Genomic DNA, 23,217 nt, shown 5'->3' on the forward strand with positions numbered 1-23,217 from the left:
TGTTGTTTGTTTGCAGTTGTAAACTGTACTGACCCCGGGCACCTGGAAAACAGCATCCGTCAAGTGCAGCCGAGTGGTCCTCACAGATTCAGCTTTGGAACAACTGTCTCATATCAGTGCAGCCATGGATATTACTTACTGGGTACACACGTCCTTACCTGTCAGGGGGATGGCACTTGGGACCGTGCCCTCCCACAGTGTCTTTGTAAGTTCTTCAGAGTAATACCATTCGCTCAGGGCTTCCAGTCCTGCTCCACAAACCTGCATTTTCATTCCATGTTGCTCTGCTGGTGCTCACTTGGCTGAAAGCTCTTATAAGAAAGTCTGAACCCAGAGCCCTTTCTAATCTATGGGAATGGTTCTGGCCTCTGGGTCAGAATGTATTGATTTAGCACCAGCTTCCCTCCACCAACTCATCCCCATGGCTTCAGGGAAGGGAAATGGCGTTGTGGTGAAAAACACCCAGACTTTGTTCTGCTGCAGAGCAGGTGGTGGAAAGGAGATCTGTTCCTTGACTCTTCCTTTATGTTTCTTGGCCTTTCTTAAAGTATCCTGGCCCGGTGTGCAGAGCAGTGATTTTGGGTTCAGGGTTCTTTCCAGGACTTACAGGTAGGAAGACACAAAATGCTCATGTGGGTCATGTACTGAAGTAGTAATGCCTCAGCCAGGAGCTCCATGGGCACTGAATGGAAGATGGCAATGGGATTGCACCCAGCACAGCCCCAGTATTAGCAGCCAGAACAGAGGCGTGGGGCTGTGCTGGTATTTCCTTCTTAGGGACTAAAGCAACTGTGATCTCCTGTCACCCAGCATAACAAATCACTAAAGCAGACAGAAATGGAGCTTCTTAAGTTTGAATCAGCTGAGCTGTTCCAAAGCCACTACTGATTCTTTTCTCTTGTTCTGACACCGAGTTAGAAGCAATAGACCTTGGCACATTTCCCTTTGCTTTTGTTAGCAGCATACCACCTTCTCGTGTTTACAGCACCCTGCACAGGCCGTGAGGAGCTGACAAGTGATAACCACGTGTTAACACAGCTGCAGGGGCTCCAGGCAAGCAGTTGCCTTTACAAACCAAGAGTCTGCTTCCTCAGGCTGCTCCAGCCCACAGCTGTTTAGCTGAGTAAAAGGGATCTCCTTCCCTAAAATGCTGAACGTCCATTGATTTGTGGGCACTTGGGAAACGCAGGTCAGTTCTACAACTGATACCTGGATTCTGCAGCCGTAATGGCTTGGAGAGATTTTTGCACATCTCTGTTTTCTGTGTGTCAAAGTTGGGATGTGCTCAGTGCTGAAACCCGGATTCCTTCCAAGTGTTTATAGCTGGGAACCCAAAATTAATGGGGACTGTTTAAAACAGAAGCCAAGAAGCTTGATGCTGGAAAAGCTCATGCTGGGAATCTTGCCTTGTGCCTGGCTTGGAGGGGAATAAAGAAGAGCTGATCTCCTTTGAAGGGTAGGAGAGAAGTCCAGGAAGGAAAGCACACGGGAGCTGAGCCCAGCACATCAGAAGGAGCAGTCTTCCTGCTGTGTACATAAATCCCTTAAAAACCTCGATGCTGCCACAGGTTTTAAGCTTAGCTGAGTCTGCTGGAGTATCTGTTATTAAATTGTTAGTTACAGTGTGAGTTTAAGTATTAGCTATCAAACCCATTTCTTTGCAAAGCGTCCTTGGTTTTAGTCACAGCTCTGCGCCAATATATTTCAACGCCCACATGCCCAAACAGAAGCGTGCTCTCCTTTTATTGAGGCATACATCATGTTTTCTACCTAATGCCAGTATTTGTATTTTTAGACTCTAGCAAAGGGAGAGAACATATCCGTTACGGATGCTTTCCTTCAGCAACCGAGCGATGCGTGCTCCTTAGGCTGAGAATGCTCATCCAGACCTGTCTAATAGCCCCTAGATCTGTTGGTATATTTGTCAACACCCTCGCTGTCTCCACTTTGATTGCCAAGCTAAAGTAAACCTATTAATTATTGTTAGCGGTGCTTCTTTACTGGCGATGGCTGAGCGAGCAGCGCTCAGAATCCGCCAGGATAATTTGCTCAGGTGTGACACAGCATCGATTACAGCTCTGTGCTGCCGGGACAGGGCGGGGGGTGAGGATGTGCATGGAATGGTTTGAGGTGAAGAAGGGTTCTCTAATGCAGATATGCCTGTCAGTGTTAGGGCAAGGCACCAATGTGCAGACCCTCAGTCCCTGGTGGCTGAGGCTGTTGCATCTGTCTCTTGCAGTGGTCTCCTGTGGGCACCCAGGCTCCCCACCCCACGCTCAGATCTCAGGTGACAAATACACCGTGGGCTCCGTGGTCCGTTACAGCTGCCTGGGGAAGAGGGCTCTCATTGGCAACTCCACACGCATGTGCCAGCTGGATGGACGCTGGAGCGGCTCCCTGCCACACTGCTCAGGTGAGCTGGGCATGGGGACAGGCTGCAGCCTTCATCCTGAGAGGGGACAGCACAACAGCTCAGCTGAGCTGCAGCAATGCGAGTGGGATGGCAGAGTGCTGAAAATCACTGTCTTAGCTATCAGGTCTCCTGCAAGTTGGATGATAAGCACTGGCAGAGTGTAAAGCACTCAGCTTGCAAGAGGAGGAATAAATCACTGCAGCAAATGTTTGTGGCAGGAGGTGTACTGCAGCCTGCTGCTTTACAGTTCTCTCTGCACAGTGTCTGTACATGGTGAATGTGTCTTGTGAAAAATAGGGCCCTTGCATCTGAATGCAGCATCTGACCCTCCTTCTCATGGGTTCCAGTAAAAGAGCATGTGTGGCCCTTTTCCAGGGCCTGACATCTGCTGTTGAGGGTCTCAACACATCAGCTGGGAGCAGTTTGGCATCAGGACTCCTCCTCTGCTCCCGTGCCAGCGAGGAAGGGTCTTGCACTGAAAACATCCTGATAAGCCAAAATGTCCCTGCAGGGACAAATCAGAGTCATGGGGGACACGAAGGGATGTGCTGCCACTGGGATCCCAACTGATGACCTCCAGTGGGGGGAAAGATGTTGAATAACTGGAGGATGTTGTGCTGAGCCCTCTCCGTGCCATCATGTCAGTCGTTCCGTGGAGAGCACAGATGCAGATGAAATGAGAACTTAGCTGGAGCAAAGCAGTTGGGACAAGTGTTAATTTTTAATTATGCCACTTAGACTTAGCAGCTGTACTTGACCAAGTTTAACCTCTGCTTTGAAAAACGAAATCAGGCGGAGTCGTCCTCCTATTCAAAAGCTGTATCTGCAGAGTGGAGTTCTTGATCTGTAGCTGCTCTGAAGGGTTTTCTGCTCTAATTCATGCCTCTTCCCCCTGTGGTTTTCACCGTCTCTCCTACAGTCTTTTTGGGTGGATGTTTGGAATGCTCAGCGTTATCTGATGAGTTCCTCCTGACATCTGTTGTGTGTGATATTTCATAAGGACGTCATGGCAGCAGTGTTATAGAGCAGTGCTGATGGCTCCTGGTGGGTCCTCCCTGCACCGGGGCCCCACAAACACCCTCAGAACCAAGGTTGGGGATTTCTCCCTAGCAGCCAGAATGGGGCCCCTTGTTTTACACCAGACTTGGTGACCAAAGCAGTAAGTAATGAAACCATTGGGCATATTCCTTCAGCTGTAGCAAGAACACACAAATCTGGCCTGGTGCTTCATTTTTTGGTGCCCTCCCAGTCCGTGCCCTTGCTGGAAGCTGGGACAGGAGAGCAGAAGCTCATGGCTCTGGCTTTTGCCCAGGGGAGTTTCTCAGCCCAGGGTGGAATCTGAGAGCAGAATAAGCCCTGATTGCCTCCTGCCAAAGGTTCTCTGGTGTGCAGATCCCTCCAATATGATGACAGCCTCCGCAAGGTGAAATAAAGGGTTTGGTACAATTCAGCATGAAGGGAAAGTGCTGAGCCTGGAGCATTTTCCCCCTTCTCTCTAAAAGCGAGTGTTTTTCCCCAGATGATGAATATGTTCATTATATTTTACATTACATGTTACGCTGCGAAGGTTGTACCTGCAGCAAATCGGAGCAGGGCCGGGAGCTGGGACCTTCATTGCGAGCTGCTGGAGTGAAATAGTCCTTCCTGGCTTGGGGCTCACTGTGTTTACACAGATCATTAGCAGAGAAAGCCAAGAGCAGGCGTACACGGTGCGAGCCCAAACCAGGCAGCGAGGAGGTGGGCATTTATCCAGCCCTCTCCAGCAGCCCCCCACGAGGCATCCGCTCCAGCTGCTCCCTTCCTCCCATCCCCAGACACGGAGCCAGCAGCACAAAGTGTTCACAACTTGTACCAGCCGATGGTTCTCAGCTGGATCCCTCTCGCCTCTGCGCTCCAAACCCAACAGCTTCTTGTTTTGCAAATACAATAGGGCTCGCTGAGGTGGCCTGGAGCATGTTGTAATTTCTGCTTGGAGGGAAACCATCCACATGACTGATGCTGGCAATCGAGCTGCTGTCTGCTGGAGCAGCTGCCTCGAAAAGCAGCTCCAGCTGGTGAGACTCCATCTCGAGATGTAGGAGTTATGGCCAGACTTTGCAACCTGCTTACAAACAGTGGGTTTCCAAAGTCAGGGGATGTGTCACGTGGAGTTAAATCGACTCAGCCACGTGATCCCAATCTCTGTGTTGGTCCTCTGAAAGTGTAGGTGGGTTGAGAAGAGCCATTCCCTGAGTTTTGCTTGCTCTGATGGTGTCGTGCTCTCTTCTTATTAACAGGAGGCAGCCAGGGTGTGTGTGGCGACCCAGGGATCCCATCGCACGGCATCGGGCTGGGAGATGAGTTTGGTGTGGACAGCGTGGTGCGGTTCAGCTGTGAGCCTGGCTACACCCTGCGGGGCTCATCTGAGAGGACATGCCAAGCCAATGGCTCCTGGAGCGGCGTACAGCCCGAGTGTGAAGGTACTGATCCAGCACTGATCCCTGGCCAGGCTGAAATGAAATGGGGTTGAAACCAGATGAGCATTGTGGCCCTTTTCAAGCCAGACCACTCTGTGGTTCTATGACTCTGTGTCTTTCCATGTCGTGAGGCAGCCTCAACTCTTCACGTCCCAAATATCTGTAGGGCACGCTGGATTTAGCACCTCTAAGTAGTTAATTGATGCTTTATCAAAGAAATGCATCAGAGTGAACGATGTGAATAGCCTCAAGCCTGTGTTAAAGCTGGAACTGGCACGTGTGAGAGTCATTTGCATTGAGCAGAAATGCAGAGTGCAAATTATAAAGCAGTAAGCAGATTTTTTGTATCAAAAAAAAACCCAAACCCCTTATTTTCCTATTTGAAGGAATCAAGTAAGGCCCCATCATCCAACGTGATAAACCCCCAGCCAGGTTCTCTGGGCTGTGCTGCTTACTGCTGCTGTTTTATGAAAGTGTTTAAAAATCAAATGGGGGAGAGAACAAAAGCCAAAAGGAAGCAGGATACCAAATGCGAGGAGACCTGGGCAAGTGCTTCTCTCCTGCTGATATGAAAGCCAAAAGCTCAGAGAGAGCTTGTAAATGAATTGGAAATTTATTCCAAATTGATGGAGCTCTTGATTGAAAAGACACTGAATCATGTTATTAATACGCTCAGGTCTTGGTGGTTGGGGTGGTTTTTTTTTCCCCATTCTTTCAGTAGAAAGGTTCTTTTCATTAATCTCAGCATAAATAACCCGTCGGGTTCCGGAGGCACCAAAATACAGATCCCTGGCGGATTCCTTATTCATACTTTATGAATAATAATAACATTATGCCCATAATGTAGTCATTTAATGTTAAGTGCTGACTGGCCAATATAGGAAAGCAATTTGCAGCGATGAGCAGCAGGCTGTGTCTCCATCATTTGCATTCACAGCAAGTTGCAGGCACTGCGAGGTCTTCTTCTGGCTGCACTTTCCAGTGTTGCATTCAACTTTGTGGAACAGGTATTTGTAGGAGAGGGAGGGGAGGGGTTAATGGGGAAATTAACCCAAAATTAATAGTTTGGGGAAACTGCAAACTGTTCTCCTGATCAGCTGCAAAATGAGCACTGGGGCTTGGTCTGCTTGGGCTGCAGATGGATGTGTAAGTGCAGGGAGGTGCAGAGGACACCGTGCAAATCCTGCAGTGTGGGTGGAATGGGAGAAGAGCTCCAGCCCCAGCAGCAATCAGTGCCTTTCACCTGCTGGAATATTTCAGTGACAACCAAAGGAATATGGAAACAGGAGGGAACCACAGCTGGTTTGGTGTGATGTACAAATAGTCTCCAATTAAGTTAATTGGAGGGACACGTCGTGAGACTCTGCTTCAGTCAGTTGTACGCAGCTCCAGTTTTGTTGTGCTCACTCAGAGCAGCTCCCTTTGCTTCCTAAAAATCACAGATTTCAGGCCTCATTTACCGTTGATTTCCAGCAAGTTTTGAAGATGGAAATTGCAGTGTGGAGTTTTTCCTTCCTTCTTTTTCCTGCTGCCCAATTGGTGCTCCCAGGGGCAGTACAGGGGGGGCCCATTGCTTGTGCTCTCCTGTATGCTCCCTCCTCCTCTCAGCTGAGCAGAATAGTTGTTTTTATAACATTTATTGTTTCACCAGATGAATTAAAGCTGCATCCAAAATGAGACGCAGCCCTGGCTGCTCTTCCTCAATTCCAGAAGACAGAAATGTGTTCATTTAAAGCGATAACGCAGGGAAGGAGCTGAGTTTTGCCTCATCCCAATCTGACTGCTGAGGACATGGGAGGTGGCAGGGCTGGGATTTGGGCTCAGGCTGCTATTTTTCTTTCTGTGTAGTTAAGTGGAATGTGGGTTACTGGTTAAATTAAACAGCATGGAAATTACCAGCCCTGGAGCAAAGGCTGTGAGGCCCCGCAGGCTGTGCCTGGTGTGTCAGACATCATTAGGAGAGCGTCTCAGCCGGGTGCTCCAGTGGCAGCAAAGCCCAGAAGAAGGATCAATGTGGTGAAGATGAGGCCAGTGAGGGGAGCACAGAGGACACGGTGTTCGCACGAGCAGAGTCAGACATGCAGTGTGCTCTGTGATAGCAGCTCCCAGCCTTTCCTCCTGCATGTTCTGAGGAGCAGGATGCTGCTCCTTGCAGGCACCTTCCTCCTTGGCATCGAAATCATCAGTGCTGCCTGGGGCTGGGAGTGTTCAGCTTCATAACAGGTAACAGCACTTCCCCTTGCCCTCCTGGATGCTGCTTTGGTTAAAGGATAGAGCTCAGCCCTGCCAAAAGGTGTGAGGGTGGGAATCATATTAATTACTGCTGAGCTCTGGAGCATCCCTGAGCTTTGCAATGGTCCATATTTGAGGTCACTTTGCAGTGCAGGAGGAGGTTTGTGGGAACAGCTCTGGATGGAGGATGGAGCCCTCCCGTCCCTTCCCATGCAGCAGAATGGACTTTGGGTCGTGGTCACATCTCACACCTCCCCAGAGCTCTAAGCTCTCTGTGGTCAGCAGGCAGCAGTTGCTTTGCAGCTGGTAATGCTCTCTCTGTATCTCTGGCAGAGATACCCAGTGCATTCAGCAAACTGTCCAAGGGGTTTGCACAGAAAAGACATCCTAAAAATAACTGCAGGAACCAAATCTGGTTTTGATAAAGGAGCAAACGGAGAAACCTCGCGGTGGGGAGTTCTGCAATAATCATTTGTTGAAATATTTCACTTGTTAAGAAGCAGCAGCTCCAAGAAATCCCCATTTGATGCAGCTGATTTTCAGGTTATTTTCTTGAAATGTGACTTAGTTTGAAGCTGATTGGGTTTGAAATGCTTCGGGAGATGTGAGTAGATATGACTGGGGGACTTCCAGGGTCTTTAGGATTTATACTCAGTTAGAAAACAGTACCATAACCAGTTTCCTTTTGGGGTCTCATTCATTTTTCATCTCCCACTGAAGCCAAAGGGAATTATTTACCCACTTTCTGCTCACTTGAGTGATTCGATCCTATATATATTTAATCTGTGATTTTAAAAGTTTAAGCCTCTTCATCCTTAACACTTACAGCTTCTTTTACATCTGGACCACAGGTGGAGGGAGGGAGCAGGGCCACAGGCTCCCATGGCCGGAGCCTTTCCTCAATTCCTGTGATTTTCTTTTATATCCTGCAATTTCAGTGTAAATGAGAGCTCATACAATTGTTGCAGACACTCATTTTGCCACAACAGTACTTGGTGCACCACTGTCCACTCTGAAGCCCTTTTATTGCTGTGGTGCCTAGGACATAAAACTTGGGTGCTGGCAGATGTCTAATTGCATCCCACAGCCTTCTCTCTCCCCATAGAGCAGAGTGGGAGGGCAGTGCAGCAGCAGTGCTCAGCACAGGGCAGCAGCTCCTGGCTGTCACTCCTTTGAGGTCTATGAAGCCATGGGCTCCAGAGGGGCACCCACCCCCCACTGGGTGTGCTATGGGGCAGAGCTGTTGGGTCTGGTTGGGAATGGAGTCAGCTCCACATGGTCGGGTCCAGAGGCTTTGCAGCTGATCTCATTTTTATGGCAAACAGTCGACTGGTTGCAGGATGGAAGCCCCATTGATTTGGTTTTTCATTCATTCAGCCTTATAGTAACTCTGCTGTTTTGCTTTCCAGTTATCTCCTGTGGGAACCCAGGCACTCCCAGCAACGCCAGGGTTCTATTTAATGACGGCTTGGTTTTCTCCAGCTCCATCATATACCAGTGCCGGGAAGGCTATTACTCCACTGGTGTGCTGAGCAGGCACTGCACAGTGAATGGGACGTGGACCGGAACCAGCCCGGAGTGCACAGGTGAGCACTGGGATGGAGCCCTGTGCCAAACTGGGAATTGCTGGACACTGAGTGCTCACAGAAACTAAGCTGAGCTGCCTGGTTTCGGCCATTCCTCTGCCTGCAGCCCCTGTGACTGCTTAATGGGAAACTCTTGCTCTGGGTTTGTATTTCCCAGCTGGCTGAAGGGAGCTCTCTAAGTTTTCTCCACCTGCTGCAGCCCAGCTTTGCAATTAGGGGGTCGTATCCTGCTCTGAAAAGTGTTCGGGACCATGAGATGAGGGATGGTGAGGCCAGAAATGCTTCTTTCTCTTCTTTTGGCAGTGATCAACTGTGGTGACCCAGGTGTGCCAGCCAACGGCATTAGACTGGGCAGTGATTTTACCTACAACAAAACAGTGGTGTTCCAGTGCATGCCTGGGTACATGATGGAGTCGGACAGAGCATCCTCTCTGATGTGCACAAAAGACCGAACCTGGAACGGCACCAAACCTGCCTGCAAGGGTAAGGCTGGTTGTTGTAAATGGTGGAGGATGTAGGCTGTACAGGCCATGAAGGCTCTGAAGGTCTTTCCAATCCTTAATGATTCTGTGGTTCCATGAGCTGCAGCGCAGTGCCTGAGCACACCTGGGGGTTTCTTGGTCCTGTCGTTCACTCTTTCTCCCATGTTTACAGCACTCACCCAATTTGTCAGCAGAGCATGAAGGCCGTGCCAGCTTTAGGTCTATCAGTCATCACAACATGTCGGGGAGGGAGGGAATTACTGTCATCCCTATGGGGAAAAGAGTGGAGTGCTGAGAACTAAGTGACTCTTCACAAGAACACAGATCAGGCTCCAATGGGGCTTTCTGTTTCACAGGCACACACTGTTTGAGCATCATCTGGAAGTCTGAAGAATGTTTCTTCAAACTCCTTTCATTATTTCTCCGTTCTGAGACTGCCTCTGTAATTCAGAGATAGGAAAGGGGAGTAATAGAACAGTCGCAGGACATGCTGGATCTCTTCTGCCAGTGTTTTACTCTCCCACCACGTGTAGATAAGACTTGTAGCAGCATCTGTGTTCTTCTTTTGCAATCTGGAAGATTCACCTGTCATGATTCTGATGTATGCAAACCACGTAGAAACTCCCAAATATACTCCAGTTCCTTCGGAGGCTGTAAAGAGCAATTCTCACACTCCTCTTTCATTCTCACCACTGAGCTAATGTTGCAGGAGTAATACAGAGTGTGGCCACAGTCTCATTTGGAGGTCAGGTTGATTTACATGAGCTTAGCATCTTTCCCAGTGCTCCCCTGAGCTGAAAAGCAAAGCACTGCAAAAATGTCACATTAAAACACCCTGGAGTGAATGAAATACAGACTGGTTATTGATTCAGCTGCTAATCTGAGACTCAGCCAGGTTGTCCAAAATGCATGAATCTTTCAGGGAGCCTGAGATGAGTTTTTGCACTAAGTCAGGCTGGATCCTTCCTTGGCTTGGAAGCGAACACAGGCTCAGAGATCTGGGATTCCATTAATTCCAAGCTTCAAAGTAAAATCCGAGGGTTCACAACTGCACACGCAGCTGGGGAAGTTTGCACAGCCCCCTGCAGGGCCGTCCCAGGGGGTGATCTTTGAGAGCAGCGCGTGACTTTGATCCTACACGAGTTTGCTTGTTAATGGAAATAACTCTGCTGAGAAGCAGCTGCATATTGCCGTTGTTTTTCATTCAGCTATCGTCTGCAAATCCCCACAAGCCATTCCCAATGGCAAAGTGGTGGGTTCGGATTTCAGCTGGGGCTCCAGCGTCAGCTACGCCTGCCTGGAAGGGTATCAGCTCTCCCTGCCTGCCGTGCTCACCTGTGAGGGGAACGGGACCTGGAGCGGGGAGATCCCCCAATGCTTCCGTGAGTAGCATTGTACATCCATGGGTGGGTTGGGAGATGGTTGGGGCTGAACCACCTGGATGCACTCATTCTATCCCTTTATATGTAGGCATGAGGTCAGGTTTGTGACAGGTGTGAACTCCTTGCATGTTTGTGCTCATGTAGCATCCTTCAAACTCGTGGCTGTTCATCCACGTGCCTCCTTGAGTTCAGAAATCACTGGCGGAGGTGGTGAGAAAAGCTCTTTGGCAAAGGGCACTGTGGAGTCGCAGCAGAAACGAGGGACGTTTTGTGAAGACAGAGCTTTGGTTCTTGGAAACCTGTGTACTCCATTTAATGGCTAATGCAAAAAAATTAGTTAAACGTCTCATAGTGATAAAGGCAGATTTGAGTTTCTTTTCTTGGCTGAATGGCTGGCAGCTGCACAATAGCCATTTTCGTATTAAATCACACAAAGCCCTCGCTGTGTTCCTTGCACCCTTCCCTGGATCTTGTATAATTAGTGGGCTTTCTGTGTGACACGGAACCATGTAGCAATTTGACATCATGCAATTAGGGACACGTTTTAAAGCTAAGCGTGCTGCTAGGGGGGGAAAAAAAAGGGAAAAAGATGGGGAGAAGTGGAAGTTAATTAACAGCAATTGGCAAAAAAGAGGGAATTAGAAGGAAAGCAGCCAGCAACGCCTCCTGCCACCAATCATCCCCTGGTCAATCACTGAGCTCTGTGCTAGTGAGCACCGAGCTTTGGCCCATTAATAGACCCATTGCTGGTGTGTTAGCATTGCTTGCTCTCGGGGAGGTTTTCAGAACCCCTGCTTTCTGCTGTTGCAGCCGTCTTCTGTGGAGATCCAGGGATCCCTGCCCAGGGCCGGAGGGAGGATCGAGGCTTCACGTACCGCTCCTCTGTGTCCTTCTCCTGCCTGGCCCCAATGGTGCTGGTGGGCTCAGCACGTCGGTTCTGCCAGTCCGACGGTACGTGGAGTGGGACCCAGCCCAGCTGCATAGGTAAGGGCACCTCCTCAGGCCTGTGCCTGCAAATGGAGCACTGTTGGTCTGCATTTTCATTTGCAGAAAAGTGGGTTGGTTTGCTGCTGTTGTTCTCTTTCATTTCTGGGTTTTAAGTCCCATTTCTGGGCCTGAACATGCAATTGACAGCACTTCTGCCCCAATGTGCACATGAGAGCTCCTGTGTTCTCTGCTGTGTTTGAATTCTATCCAGAATGGCAGAGCAGCAGCTCCTGGAACATGAAGGTGATGTATACAGAGGATGAAGTCCTACAGATTGCTTTGCCTAAGCTGTGATGTTGGTATTCAGGTTGAAATCTCCAGGCATGCTTCATGTGACTGTTTCCTGGGGCTTCCAGAATCCTTTGAAGCCTCAGAGAGGTCTATAATGATAATTAGTCGCGGTGTTCTGCGCCAATTTAAAACTCTGGCTGCAGTCTTGAACTCCGGGGCTCTGTGGTGACATAACTGCTCAGACTCTGTGCTGCTTTCCTTCACTGTTGGCCACCACCACCACTGTGCTGCCTGCCCTCAGCTGGGGTGCAGACCGGCCTCAGTCATTCTGACTTGTTAGCTGCATCTTAAATGTGTCCCTGATTCCATTAACGTAAAATCCTTGTGGCCTGAATGTCAGACTTCTGCTTCCATGTTGGTGTCTCCATGGTCTTCTCACATGCAAGCAGCGGGGAGCACTGCCTCTTAATGTAACTTTGAATGCTCATGCCTGATTTCTCTCTAAGGCCTCGTCCAGGCATTCATCCCTCATCCAGGATCCTGTCCCCCATTCTCAGCACTCAGACCCATGCACAAAGCTGCAGTGGTGCAATGCAGCCAGCAGCAATTCCTGTTGCTGTGCTGAGGAAACATCTCCCCAGTCCAAACCATGGGAAGGGGAAGGTGTGTGTCTACAAAGCCTTGCCCTGAGGGGCAGGTAGCTGAACCCAGATGGTTCTGCTCAGTCAGATCCCATCCATTTGTGAGGATGGGCAGAGCGCCGGGTGCAGGAGATAGAGCTGTGCCCTCTGCCCTGCAGCATCCATCCCTTCCACCTCCACCAGCCCCTGGGGCTCTTCGTCATTTATCACAGACTCTGACTTACCTGGGGGCTTCCATGGAAACCGCTTCAGTGATGAATGGCAAAAGCTCAGCAGAGCTGAATGATGAAAAATGACTTTGCTTGTGCTGTAGCCCCACGTGGGCCACGTTGTGGGTCCCTTGTTCAGTGACTCAGCAGAGCTCTGAGGACACAGGGAGAGCACCATAAAAATGCACCATTTCTGCCGTGGTGCCGGGTCAAAGTTCTACTGTGGCTTCCACAGCTGCTCCCTTAACACAGCGCCTCTGCTCTGCCCCCAGACCCAACCCTGACGACGTGTGCAGACCCCGGAGTGCCACTCTTTGGGATGCAGAACAACTCGCAGGGCTATCAGGTACTGCTGGGGTGCCATGGGTAGAGGGCATTGCACGGTGCCCTGTGTGCGCCGAGCGGGGGTAGGACGTTAGCTAAGAATGTGTTATTTATGGTATTAATTATGGTGTTAATTAACAGTTATCATGTAATTAGCATTCAGATCAGAGAGACAATTTCCATTCATTGTCAGACTAAATTCTATCGGTGGTTTTTGTCTGTACAGTGTGAAGGAGGGGGTCAGCCCAGCCTGCACCTATGGATGCAGGGGTTGGGATACTGGGATACTGCCTTCCATGGTCCCACCAAGAGCTTTCAGTTTTGCTGTTCATTAGTTATCTTAATTCTGGGTTTTAATTATTGTATTGTATTATTCACAGTTTTTAATTAACCCTGAGACAACCCACACCCAACTTGTGTAAGGGCTGCCAATGGGATGCAGCACTGGGGAAGGTGTGCCCTCAATGTGGTGCCCTGGGGAAGGGACATTGCTATGGATAAAGGAAGGATGTTCAAAGCCCTCCCTGGCAGTTTTATTCCAGCATATTCAGGTTTAACAGCAAATCCTGTTGCAGTAGCAGAGCTCGCAGCCATGCAGTGACACATCTGGTCTGTCTGGAGCAGGCAGTGAGCTCTGCTGTCCTGTTGAATCCAAAAACACAGAAGTGAGCAGTCTGCAGAAAGTGAATCCACCTCACAAGTGTCGAGGAGTCGCCTCCCTGTCTTTGTGATCCTTTTTGCTGTCTGCAATCCAAGTTGGCATTTATACCACGGCTGTGGGCTGTTTGTTGATGGTAATTATTTTGAATGTCCCTATTGGCAAAAATTTCAGGCTTTGCTAAATCTGATGCCAGCTTTGGGTGCTTTCAAGACACAGCAGCTTTGCCTATCACTGAATGGAGGAACCCTCTGCCCAGTTGACAGCTGCTCTGGGTGCTGTGTGGCACCAGGCTCTGGCAGGATGATGGGCACAGGAAGAAGGCAACTCACCTTTTCATTGCATAGGAAGTGGAAAATGATAGAAGTACTCTTGCACTGTAAGCACTAATGAATTACATTGCAAGCTCAATGTTTTATCTCCTATGAAAACAGGTGGGAAGCATGATTTTCTTCAAGTGCCAGAAGGGCTACCTGCTGCAGGGCTCCACCACCAGGACCTGCCTGCCCAACCTGACGTGGAGCGGCGTGCAGCCCGACTGCGTCCGTAAGTGCTGGGAGCTGTGGGCACGCTGGTCATTGCTGGCACACTGTGTCAGTGCTGCAGATGGCCATGTGAATTGCTGGCTCTGAAGAGCTGGTAATTTTTTGGAAGAGCTGGAAAAAAAGCCAGTCTTGAAGAAGAAGGGAGCCAGTGCTGTCATCTCTCTGCTGACATGACGATGCCAGCAGCCAATTCTGCTTTCAGATGAGATATTTTTTTAGCTCGTCCCTTCCTCAGAGACGTGGTTTGAGGTGAGACTTTGTGCTGCTGAAACCACATCTGATGGCTGAGATGTGAGCTGGTGCTCCAGGCACTGCAGTTAACACTGAGCCAGAAGGGCTCCCTGGCAGAGCCATGTTCTCCCTGCCTTTAATAACGTGTTGCTCTTCCTTTTAAGCTGTCCGTCATCTCTTTCCTCGCTATACCAGAAGGAATTTGAGCTAATGTACTTAAGCTGTAATATCCACGATGGCCTCTGTATCATAAGCATTACAAAGCTTCTCCCTCTCCCTTGTGAGGTGGGGTAGTGGTGAGATGTGTGTAGTGAACAGACCCCAGGGGAGCTTATGAGAGCAGCTGGGGGGGCTTTAAAACCTCTGAGCAGCAATACTGGGGAGAGGGGCTGTGGAGGCAGCTGCCTTTCCCCACCACTCACTGCAGTGACACAGTGTGGGGCTCTGGGATGCTGCATTATGGCTGTGTGAGCTCCATCACTCTCGGAGCCTTTCTGGGTTTTATTTTTCATCTTCTGTAAAACGAGGATGAAGATAATACCTCACGAAGGCTGCCGAGGATTTGTTTTCATTCATGGGCACTTTGAGAGCTGCAGAAAGGGGAAATTTACAGCGTGGGTGCGAGCGAGCTTCCTGGCTCCTGATTGATGAGCTCTGGGCCATAACTTCTAGGGACAAGTGGTGACACATTACCAGCAGCACAGCCAGGCGCTCTCTGGTGGCAGCAGCTGGATGAGCTCAGCCTGGATCCTTGTGGCCAAAACCTGGAACTAATTGAGCTGTGATAGGAATACATGGGTATCGCACACTCCTGAGGACTCGCTATGTGATGCTGTGGATAAGTAGGTGCAAATTAGCAGTAGGACTATGGTCCTATGAAGTGAGGTTATCCAAAAGCAGACCTGTGGTCTTTTCCTGGCCCTGCAGCTGCAAGGGATGGCATCACCAACACTCCCATCCCTACTGGGATGCAGAAATGGCCATCTGATCACAGGCTCAAACTCCTGCACAGCTCTGAGAAGGTGAACAGAGCTTTCTCCTCCTCCATGTGTCAGGCACAAGGTTCTCAGCATCGCTGGGTTTTGGCTTCTTTTCCTGAAAAGGGGAGGGATATAATGGAGCCTGATGTTGAGTTCATGGAGGCTGGAACAGAGTGAAGGATCCCCTGAGAGCTTCAGATAGGAAGAGCAATCTGGCAGCAAAGCATGGGAAATGGTCTCATTAATTCCTCTGGCTGGTAAAAATCCAGGCGTGGCACTGTGTCCCTCAGTGAGCACAGAAAGCTTTTGCTGGAAAACTCCCTTCTGAGAGCTCTGTCTCCCGGCTGACATCGCTGGGGACTCTTCTGCCGTTCTGAGTGTAGCTGCCTGCTGTATCACATCTCTGGTTTTGTGCTTTGCAGCTCATCACTGTAAGCAGCCTGAGACCCCCTCCCACGCCAACGTTGGGGCTCTGGATTTGCCATCTCTGGGCTACACCTTGATCTATTCCTGTCAGAGTGGGTACTACCTCACCGGAGGGTCTGAGCATCGGACCTGCAAAGCAGATGGCAGCTGGACGGGGAAGCCTCCCATCTGCCTCGGTAAGAGCTCTGAGCAGCGTGGCTTTGGCTTTGGCCTCCATCTCTGCAGAGGGGGGATTTGTAGCCTGTGAGAAAAGAGCTGTGTGGGTGCCTTAGAGAAGCCATGAGTTTACGTGGCTGAGCTGGTTGCAGCAACCACAGCATGGATCCCAGCAAACAGGCAGAATAAAGGGGATTTTCTGCTTGATGTTTTGGACTTAGAAACATCTGCATAAGCTGGACCTGGTCTGTACCTTACTTATGTGTTACGTGCCTCAAAGCTCAACTGTTGGTTCAAGATCATGCGATCTTGAATCCATCTGAAGCTCTTATGTGGTGGATAGCCCAGTTATGTGCTCAAGCAACATCAGGTGGAGTCTGTCCTTTATGAGCAGCACCACAGCATGAATGTCTCAGCAGAGGCAGGTGCAGCAATGTTCATTCAGCCCTGGGTTCCTTTCTCTCTTCCAGCTGACATCCGCCCCAGTGGCCGCCCGGTGGGCACTGCACGGGACCCGCCGCTCTCCAAGCTGTCAGGTACGTGGCAGGGCTGGCTCTATGGCAAAGGAGCAGCCAGAAAAGCAGCTGGTCCTGCACACCTCACACTGCTGGGCTGGTGGGAGCAGCCTGTATGCCCCATCCCCTTCCTTCATGCTTTGCTGGAGAGCAGACAGGTGCCTTTGGGAGAGGAGCACCAGCATCGCTGCTCTCACCAGGCTGAAGCCCTTTTTGTGTCAAAACACCAAAATGAAAGCCAGCAGCACGTTTGTTCTCCTCTCTTTGGCTTTGTACTCGGTGATGATAGCACAGAGAATGGGTGGGATCTGAGCAATTTACATACATATTTTTGAGTTCAAGGAAAATTCCTCTCCATTTTGATTTCTGAGAAAGGGAAACAGCTGGCAATGATCATAGGACCATATGATGATCGTATCTGGTGTTTCTCTGTCCCCAATTGCTGTGCTTTGTAGTGCCTGCTGACGTGTTTGCAAGAAATTCCCTTTGGAAAGGCTCCTATGAATACATGGGGAAAAAGCAGCCTGCAATGCTGTCTGTCACCAGCTTCGACCCTGTCACCAGTAAAGTCAATGCCACTTTGATAGACCACAGCGGCGTGGAGCTCCAGGTTTCTGGTGAGGGAACCAACTTGGCTGTTGGGATTTACACTCACTGCACTGTAGTTAATGGTATTGCTGGGTGAGGGGCAGTGTGCTCTGTTATCTCAGTGGTCTGGGCTTTGTGATAGAGCTGGGCAGAAATGGGAAGTCTCCAGTCTTTGAGTGGACCCAGATGAACAAATCCTGTGCATGAGTTTGCATTGATTCACCCTGGAAAGCAGCACAACACTGACTTGTAACGTTATCCATGCAATTAAATGGTGTGAATCCCCCTTGTCTCTGCCCCCCAGAGGGGCACCATGTCACTGATCTGGTGTCACATATGAAATATTTACAGCTGAATTGCTTCTTACATGCCAAATGTCTTCAATATCCTGGGGGACAGATGTGAGGTTGAGAACTTGTGCTGTGGTTCCAGGTGATCCCACTGAGGAACACAGGAAGAGTTGCTGCCCACTCTGAGAAAGTGAATTACTTCATATTTGAATTGAGACAGTGTGATTAAAAGGCACTTATTTTCCAGGCATCTACAAGAAAGAAGAGGTGCACCTGCTCCTCCAGGTCTATCAGATTATGGGGCCAGTGGAGATCTTTCTAAACAAGTTCAAAAATGATAAATGGGCTCTAGATGGACACGTAAGTGCTTGGACACCTCACATATGAAGTGCACCCAACTCTTGTCATTGCTGTCATAACCCCAGCTTTACTCTCAACTCCCCAAATGAGGCTGTTATCCTCCAGTGACCTGCCTGCCTGGAGGGCACATGGGGAATCCTTCCAGTAGTGAGATAACGTTCTACATGCAGTCAGCTCTCCTGCACTGCAGCTGTGTGTTCAGTTATCTGTGCCTGGTTATCTGTAGGTCTTCCAGATAACACCAGAGGAGAAACCAACACAATTCATTTCATTTATATCTGCTAAGCATCACATTAGAAGAGCTAATCTTTCCTTTCGGAGTCAGCTTCTCACCCTGATTTCTATGCCTGGTAGCTTCCCATGCCCTAAGAGACCCGCTGGAGCTCACAGGCAGCGTGCATCTCATTGACCCGTGGCCAGCTGTAGCTCAGGGCATCACTATCCCTACTGAATCAGCAGCACATTCTGTTCCTTATCACAAACAAGATGCTTTCTCCCCTCGAGATGTGAGAGTCTTAACAAGTTGCTGGGCAGTTAGACTTCTAAAAAGATGCTGTGTTTTTCCAGGGAATGGAATTCAATTAACACTGTGCATGAAGTTGAAAGAGACTTTGACAAGATGGATGCTGTGACCCCAGGGAAGCGTTGAACAGATCTGTTATCTCTGCTCTCTTGTTGTTCCAGGTCTCATCAGAGTCATCCAGTGGCACGTTTGTGTACCAGGGCTTTGTGCGTGGCAAAGGGTTCGGGCAGTTTGGTCTTCAGAGACTGGGTAACCTTCCTGTGACTATTTGTTCTTCTTCCCTTTAATTTCTGACAGCTGCATTTGGTGGCAGTGCAGGTTATCGAGCAGGAAATGTTTCTACTGTCCCTGGCATTAATTTTCAACCCTGCTGGGCCAAATCAGTCAGGTTAATCCGTTTACATCTGTTTTTAATCACGCTCTTAAGTAAATGATGATGAACTAAGCTGGGCTCGATCTCCAAACCATTCTTCCTGCGAGTCAGAAGCTTTTGATTACCTTTCACAGCACCACTTGTAACCCTGTTGTTGTGTTGTTGAAGATGTAACTCAAACAAACCCCACTTCCTGCAGTGCTGCTTTGAAACGTGGTTACTTTTGCTGTGTTTCAGACGTCAGCATGATGGAAAACGATCCGGAATCCATAGGACACCATTTTGCATCAAACAGCAGTTCTGTGGCAGCTGCCATTCTTGTGCCTTTCATAGCCCTGATTATTGCAGGGTTTGTGCTTTATCTCTACAAACACAGGTGGGTTTCAGGAACGACGCGGTGAGTGAAACAAAATAAGAGAGCTGACAGAAGTATTTGTGAGCTTGTCTTAAAAGCGCTCCCTCCGGACCCAGTTTCTCATTTAGTTCAGAAAGGGGGGAAAAAAGAGAAGAAGTAATAGAGCAAAAGTGCCCAGAAATGCAGAGGTGTTGGGAGAGCAGAGTGCTGAGGGCTTTTATGGCAATCAGTGAGATTTGTGGCAACGTTAAGGAGGATAAGGCAAAGTAAATTTCATACTTGGGCTTTGCGTATGTTGTAAATGATTCCTTTCTCCTGATCTGTGCGTTGCTGTGGAAATGTTACTGCACTTCAAAGCATTGTGTGAACTGGATGCTGTGCAGAAAGAGCACGTGTAGGACTATGGCAAAGCCCAGAGAGCTTCCTGTACCACACATCTGTAATAAGATTTGCTATAGATCCCTCCTGCCTTTCCTGCAGGTGTTTACCTTCATCAAAAGCAGCTTTTTTCTTTCCCATTGACTTTATCAGTGCTGTTCCATGGGCTGCAGCAGGAGCAGCTGTGACCTCTCTGGGTTTTTCTTTCTGCCACCCTACAGGAGAAGACCCAAAGTCCCATTCAATGGCTACGCGGGCCATGAAAACACCAACGTCAGAGCGACGTTTGAAAACCCCATGTATGACCAAAACCTGCAGCCCACAGACATCATGGCCAACGAGACAGAGTTCACAGTCAGCACTGTGTGCACAGCTGTATAGCACTCATCCCCTGCATGGTGAGTGGGCACAGAGGGGACATGAGAGTGGAATGGTGCCATCTGTAGCTCAGGGGGGGAAGCTGGTTGTGGATAAAAGCCTGCTCTTCTGCTGAGGGGGGTCTGGGTGCTGCTGACCCCATTCCCAGGGTGTCTCCTTCCCACTTTCAGGCTGTCAGAGCCTTGTGTTGTGGCACAACCCAAACCAGAATTGCCATCTCTGGGGTCTGGTGCTGAGCTGGGACGTGGCCTCTTGGGGAGCAATGGCAAACCAAATATCCCTGTGATGAGAGGGAAGGAAAGAAACAAATCTCTATGGGAGATGATGCACTGTACGGTCACAGACATTTTGTTCAGTGGTTCAAAAGATACAGAGGAGGGTGAGCCAAGGGGGTTGGAAGTTCTACCACATAGACATAGAGGACTAAGCAGCTTATAGTCAAAAGCTCCAGGCAGCCCTTGGGGGCACTTTCAGACTGGCAAGTTCTCACTTTGAGGTAACAAAGCTATTGTGGTTTCTCTCAGCATTCCTGTGTGCACTGACAAACTCTTTCTTTCTCTCTCACCCTTCCCACTGTTCCAGGTTCCTGCAGGGTCGGTATCTAGCAAATGATTGTGTTTCACCTCACTAGTCTCCGTCCATTCCCTCCCATCTCCCTCCTTCCAATCTTGTTGAGGCTGTGGAGAAGCTGCTACACCTTGTTGGACTTTGTGTTTAACTCCTGAGAGACTGCTCCATCATCCTCGCCCACCCTCCGCGTCCTGCCATGGATCACGAAGCCAAGCAATCATCTACTCTGCACAGCTCCTCTCTCCCACCCTCCCAGTGGGCACCAGCTTGGTAGTGAGACCTGGGGAAGTGGAGGGCCATGGAAGGGAGGTGATGGGCTCAATGTGCTGCAGGGAGCAGTGGGGTACGTGGGGCCTCCTCCACTTTTGGAGGATCTTGGACAGGTGGGGAGGAAGCCAGATTGCACTGCACAAAGTGCTGACTGGAGATGATGGAAAATACCAGAGTGGGGGCAGGATGAGCATTTGTTTTGTCTTGAGTTTTCTCAGTTATCTGTTGGTTTGCAGAAGTTTCCAGATGGGACTTTTCCAATGGGAAAACTTTTCAAGCCTTTCTCCCCTTCCTTATATTTAACTTTCCTGGGTACTTTTTTTGTTGAGTTTGGGTTTCTTCTGCCCTCGTGTCCATTTACATGAAGCCTCTTTGAGCCTGAAGCCACTTCCAAGGGCTGCAGAGGGAACATTCCTCCATCCCTGGCTCCTGCAGGCAGCTGCCCATGTCAGCTGTACCCAAACACCCTCATAAGAAAACTGCTGACAGACATGAAGGGACAAAAACCTCTTTAAAACTAACAAATACTGCCCCCTCCCTCCCCCCTTTCACACCCAAAACTAGTTGCATTCAAAAGCCTTTGCCCTTTCCATATTGATCCTCCAAATGGCAATGCAATAAGAGTTTTAATTTCTATCCAAAGCTCTTCCCTTTATTTCCCAGGGGTGGAAAGGTTGGCTTGGCTTTCATGAGAACAGATAAGGGGACTTGACATTTTTCCTCCCTTATAAAAGAACGATGCTTTGTGATGTCCTCCTCTAATAAAGAGGAGAGCTGCTCCTGTTGATTTAGGGGTTTAGTCTGTTTGGTTTGAGTCACTGTTTCTTGAACCACTCTGGAGTCCAAGAAGGCAACAGTGCCATTTTACCACACTGTAAGTCGAGCACCTCTCTGAAATACTGTTGACTTAAAGCAGTAAGTCAATGAAACAGCTTTTTCTTACAGAAAACTTGAAGGGAAAAATAATTAAAACAAATGGAGTGGTGTTTACATCTCTGCTTGCGTTTGAGCACTGGTTCTTCCCTGCCTGATGTCAGCTGAGGTTTTGTCTGATGAAAACCACAGGGTAGTTTTTTATGTGTTGTTTATTCTTTTACTGTGTGTGTATGTATAAATATATATTGGGTTGGTTTTTATTTTTCTTCCACTTCTGTCTCTCATTCAGTGCTCTTAGAATAAGCAGCATTTCTCCAGCCTATGGTCTGAACAGCCAGCCTGCCAAAAAACACCATCTGCTCCCCAAAGCATCACTGAGGTGCTCTGAGTTGTACCTGAGAGGTGGGTGGAAGCAGACATGAGCTGGAGCCCACGCTGCAGTGAGTGCACAGACAGCTCAGGGTCACTCCTGCACTGCTGCAGAGCTTCTCCCAGCTCGTGCCAAACGATCAGACAGGTGAGAAAGGTAACCAGAAAGCTGCTTCTTGGCCTGAGCTCCTCTTGGTAGCCAGTAGGGGCTGCCAGGATGGATACCTGCCCTTCCCTGAGCATCTCCAGCTTGCAGGATGCAGCCTCCAGGGCAGGTTGAAGTATGAAGAGGGATCCCTGAGTGAGGGTCTGGGGACCAGGGCTCAGCTGTGTCTAATTCCTCTGCTTCAGCTGATCTGCTGCAGTGAAGCTGGGGGCTGCCCCTCCTTTGCACTGATGTAACTGAGATCAGGACGTTCCCCTGGTTCTCCTCCTGTATGCAGAGATACAGCTGCTTCCTGGCTTCACCTCTGCTCTCTGGGCTCCTGTTTGACTTCAGAGGCCTCTCCCAAACCTGAGTTATTCTGTGATTTCCACCCTTATCCAAATCCACAGCCTGTTCTTCCTTACCTTTGCCAGGTCCCCATAACACAGGGAACAGACCAGGCTCCCTTGCACAACAAGTCCTTAAAGCTGCACCCTGTGCCAGTGAATACAGCATCCCGGCTCCCATGTCAGCTCAGACCTTGCAGCATCCCACAGCAGCAGAGCTTCAATTTGCCCCTAGGTGCGATCCCCCTCAATCAATGTAATAGCAAGGAGAAGCTCGTGTCAAGGTGTGTGAAACAAGCCTGAGATGCATCAAACAGCAAAGCAGGGAGAGCAGGAGCTGCCCTTACACAAGATTGGCTGCTATTATGTACCATTTTCTACTGTTCCCAAGCAACAAAGGCAGAAGAAGAGGGGTCTGAGCCCGTTTTTTTGCAGGCTGGCTGGGATGCAATGTGTGCCATTCATAACAGCCATCCCTGTGCCCGGAGGACTCGCATTGTGTTCAAAAAGAGAAAAGAAAAAGCCAAAAAAAAAGGAAAAAAAAATAGAAAAAAAAATAGGAAAAAAAATAGAAAAAAAAAAGGAAAAAAAAAAACTCTTTTGTACAGAGATTTATTTTTATGAAGCAAAAGTTTGTACAGTCAAAGAGACACAATGTAAATGGTTTTTCATTCCTGTAGTAAGCGGCAGTGGAGGATCAGCTTCTTTTTGTAAAGGTAATCCAATGTATAAATCTGGTTTACATGAAGGTGTAAATATGTAATCTAGACGTACACTCGGCTTGTCTGCTATGTATCCACTTTAATTTATCTGTCTCTGTATATGAGGCTTTTCATTGTGTCCAGGCATACTTTACTGAATTTGAAAGCTATTTTAAATTTTTGAATTAAAATAAAATATAAATTTTTGCATTGCTTTTCTTACATATATAGATTTATATA

General features: G+C 49.0%; 1 protein-coding gene across 1 annotated transcript in view; it reads left to right on the forward strand.

The window, feature by feature from the left end:
* CSMD2 (CUB and Sushi multiple domains 2) overlaps positions 1-22,833 on the forward strand; it is a 187,233-nt gene extending 164,400 nt beyond the window's left edge. The window contains exons 57-73 of the mRNA XM_032448955.1: positions 17-205; positions 2,240-2,413; positions 4,690-4,872; positions 8,511-8,687; positions 8,991-9,170; positions 10,378-10,551; positions 11,362-11,535; positions 12,892-12,965; positions 14,036-14,147; positions 15,780-15,959; positions 16,410-16,475; positions 16,910-17,071; positions 17,580-17,692; positions 18,377-18,464; positions 18,826-18,964; positions 19,543-19,719; positions 20,282-22,833. Of these exons, the coding sequence (XP_032304846.1) occupies positions 17-205; positions 2,240-2,413; positions 4,690-4,872; positions 8,511-8,687; positions 8,991-9,170; positions 10,378-10,551; positions 11,362-11,535; positions 12,892-12,965; positions 14,036-14,147; positions 15,780-15,959; positions 16,410-16,475; positions 16,910-17,071; positions 17,580-17,692; positions 18,377-18,464; positions 18,826-18,964; positions 19,543-19,702 (2,345 nt within the window). The 3' untranslated portion in view covers positions 19,703-19,719; positions 20,282-22,833. The remainder of the gene's footprint in view (positions 1-16; positions 206-2,239; positions 2,414-4,689; positions 4,873-8,510; positions 8,688-8,990; positions 9,171-10,377; positions 10,552-11,361; positions 11,536-12,891; positions 12,966-14,035; positions 14,148-15,779; positions 15,960-16,409; positions 16,476-16,909; positions 17,072-17,579; positions 17,693-18,376; positions 18,465-18,825; positions 18,965-19,542; positions 19,720-20,281) is intronic.
* Positions 22,834-23,217: the final 384 nt, after the last annotated feature.

This window comes from Coturnix japonica, chromosome 23 (assembly GCF_001577835.2).
Source record: "Coturnix japonica isolate 7356 chromosome 23, Coturnix japonica 2.1, whole genome shotgun sequence".
NCBI lineage: Eukaryota > Metazoa > Chordata > Aves > Galliformes > Phasianidae > Coturnix > Coturnix japonica.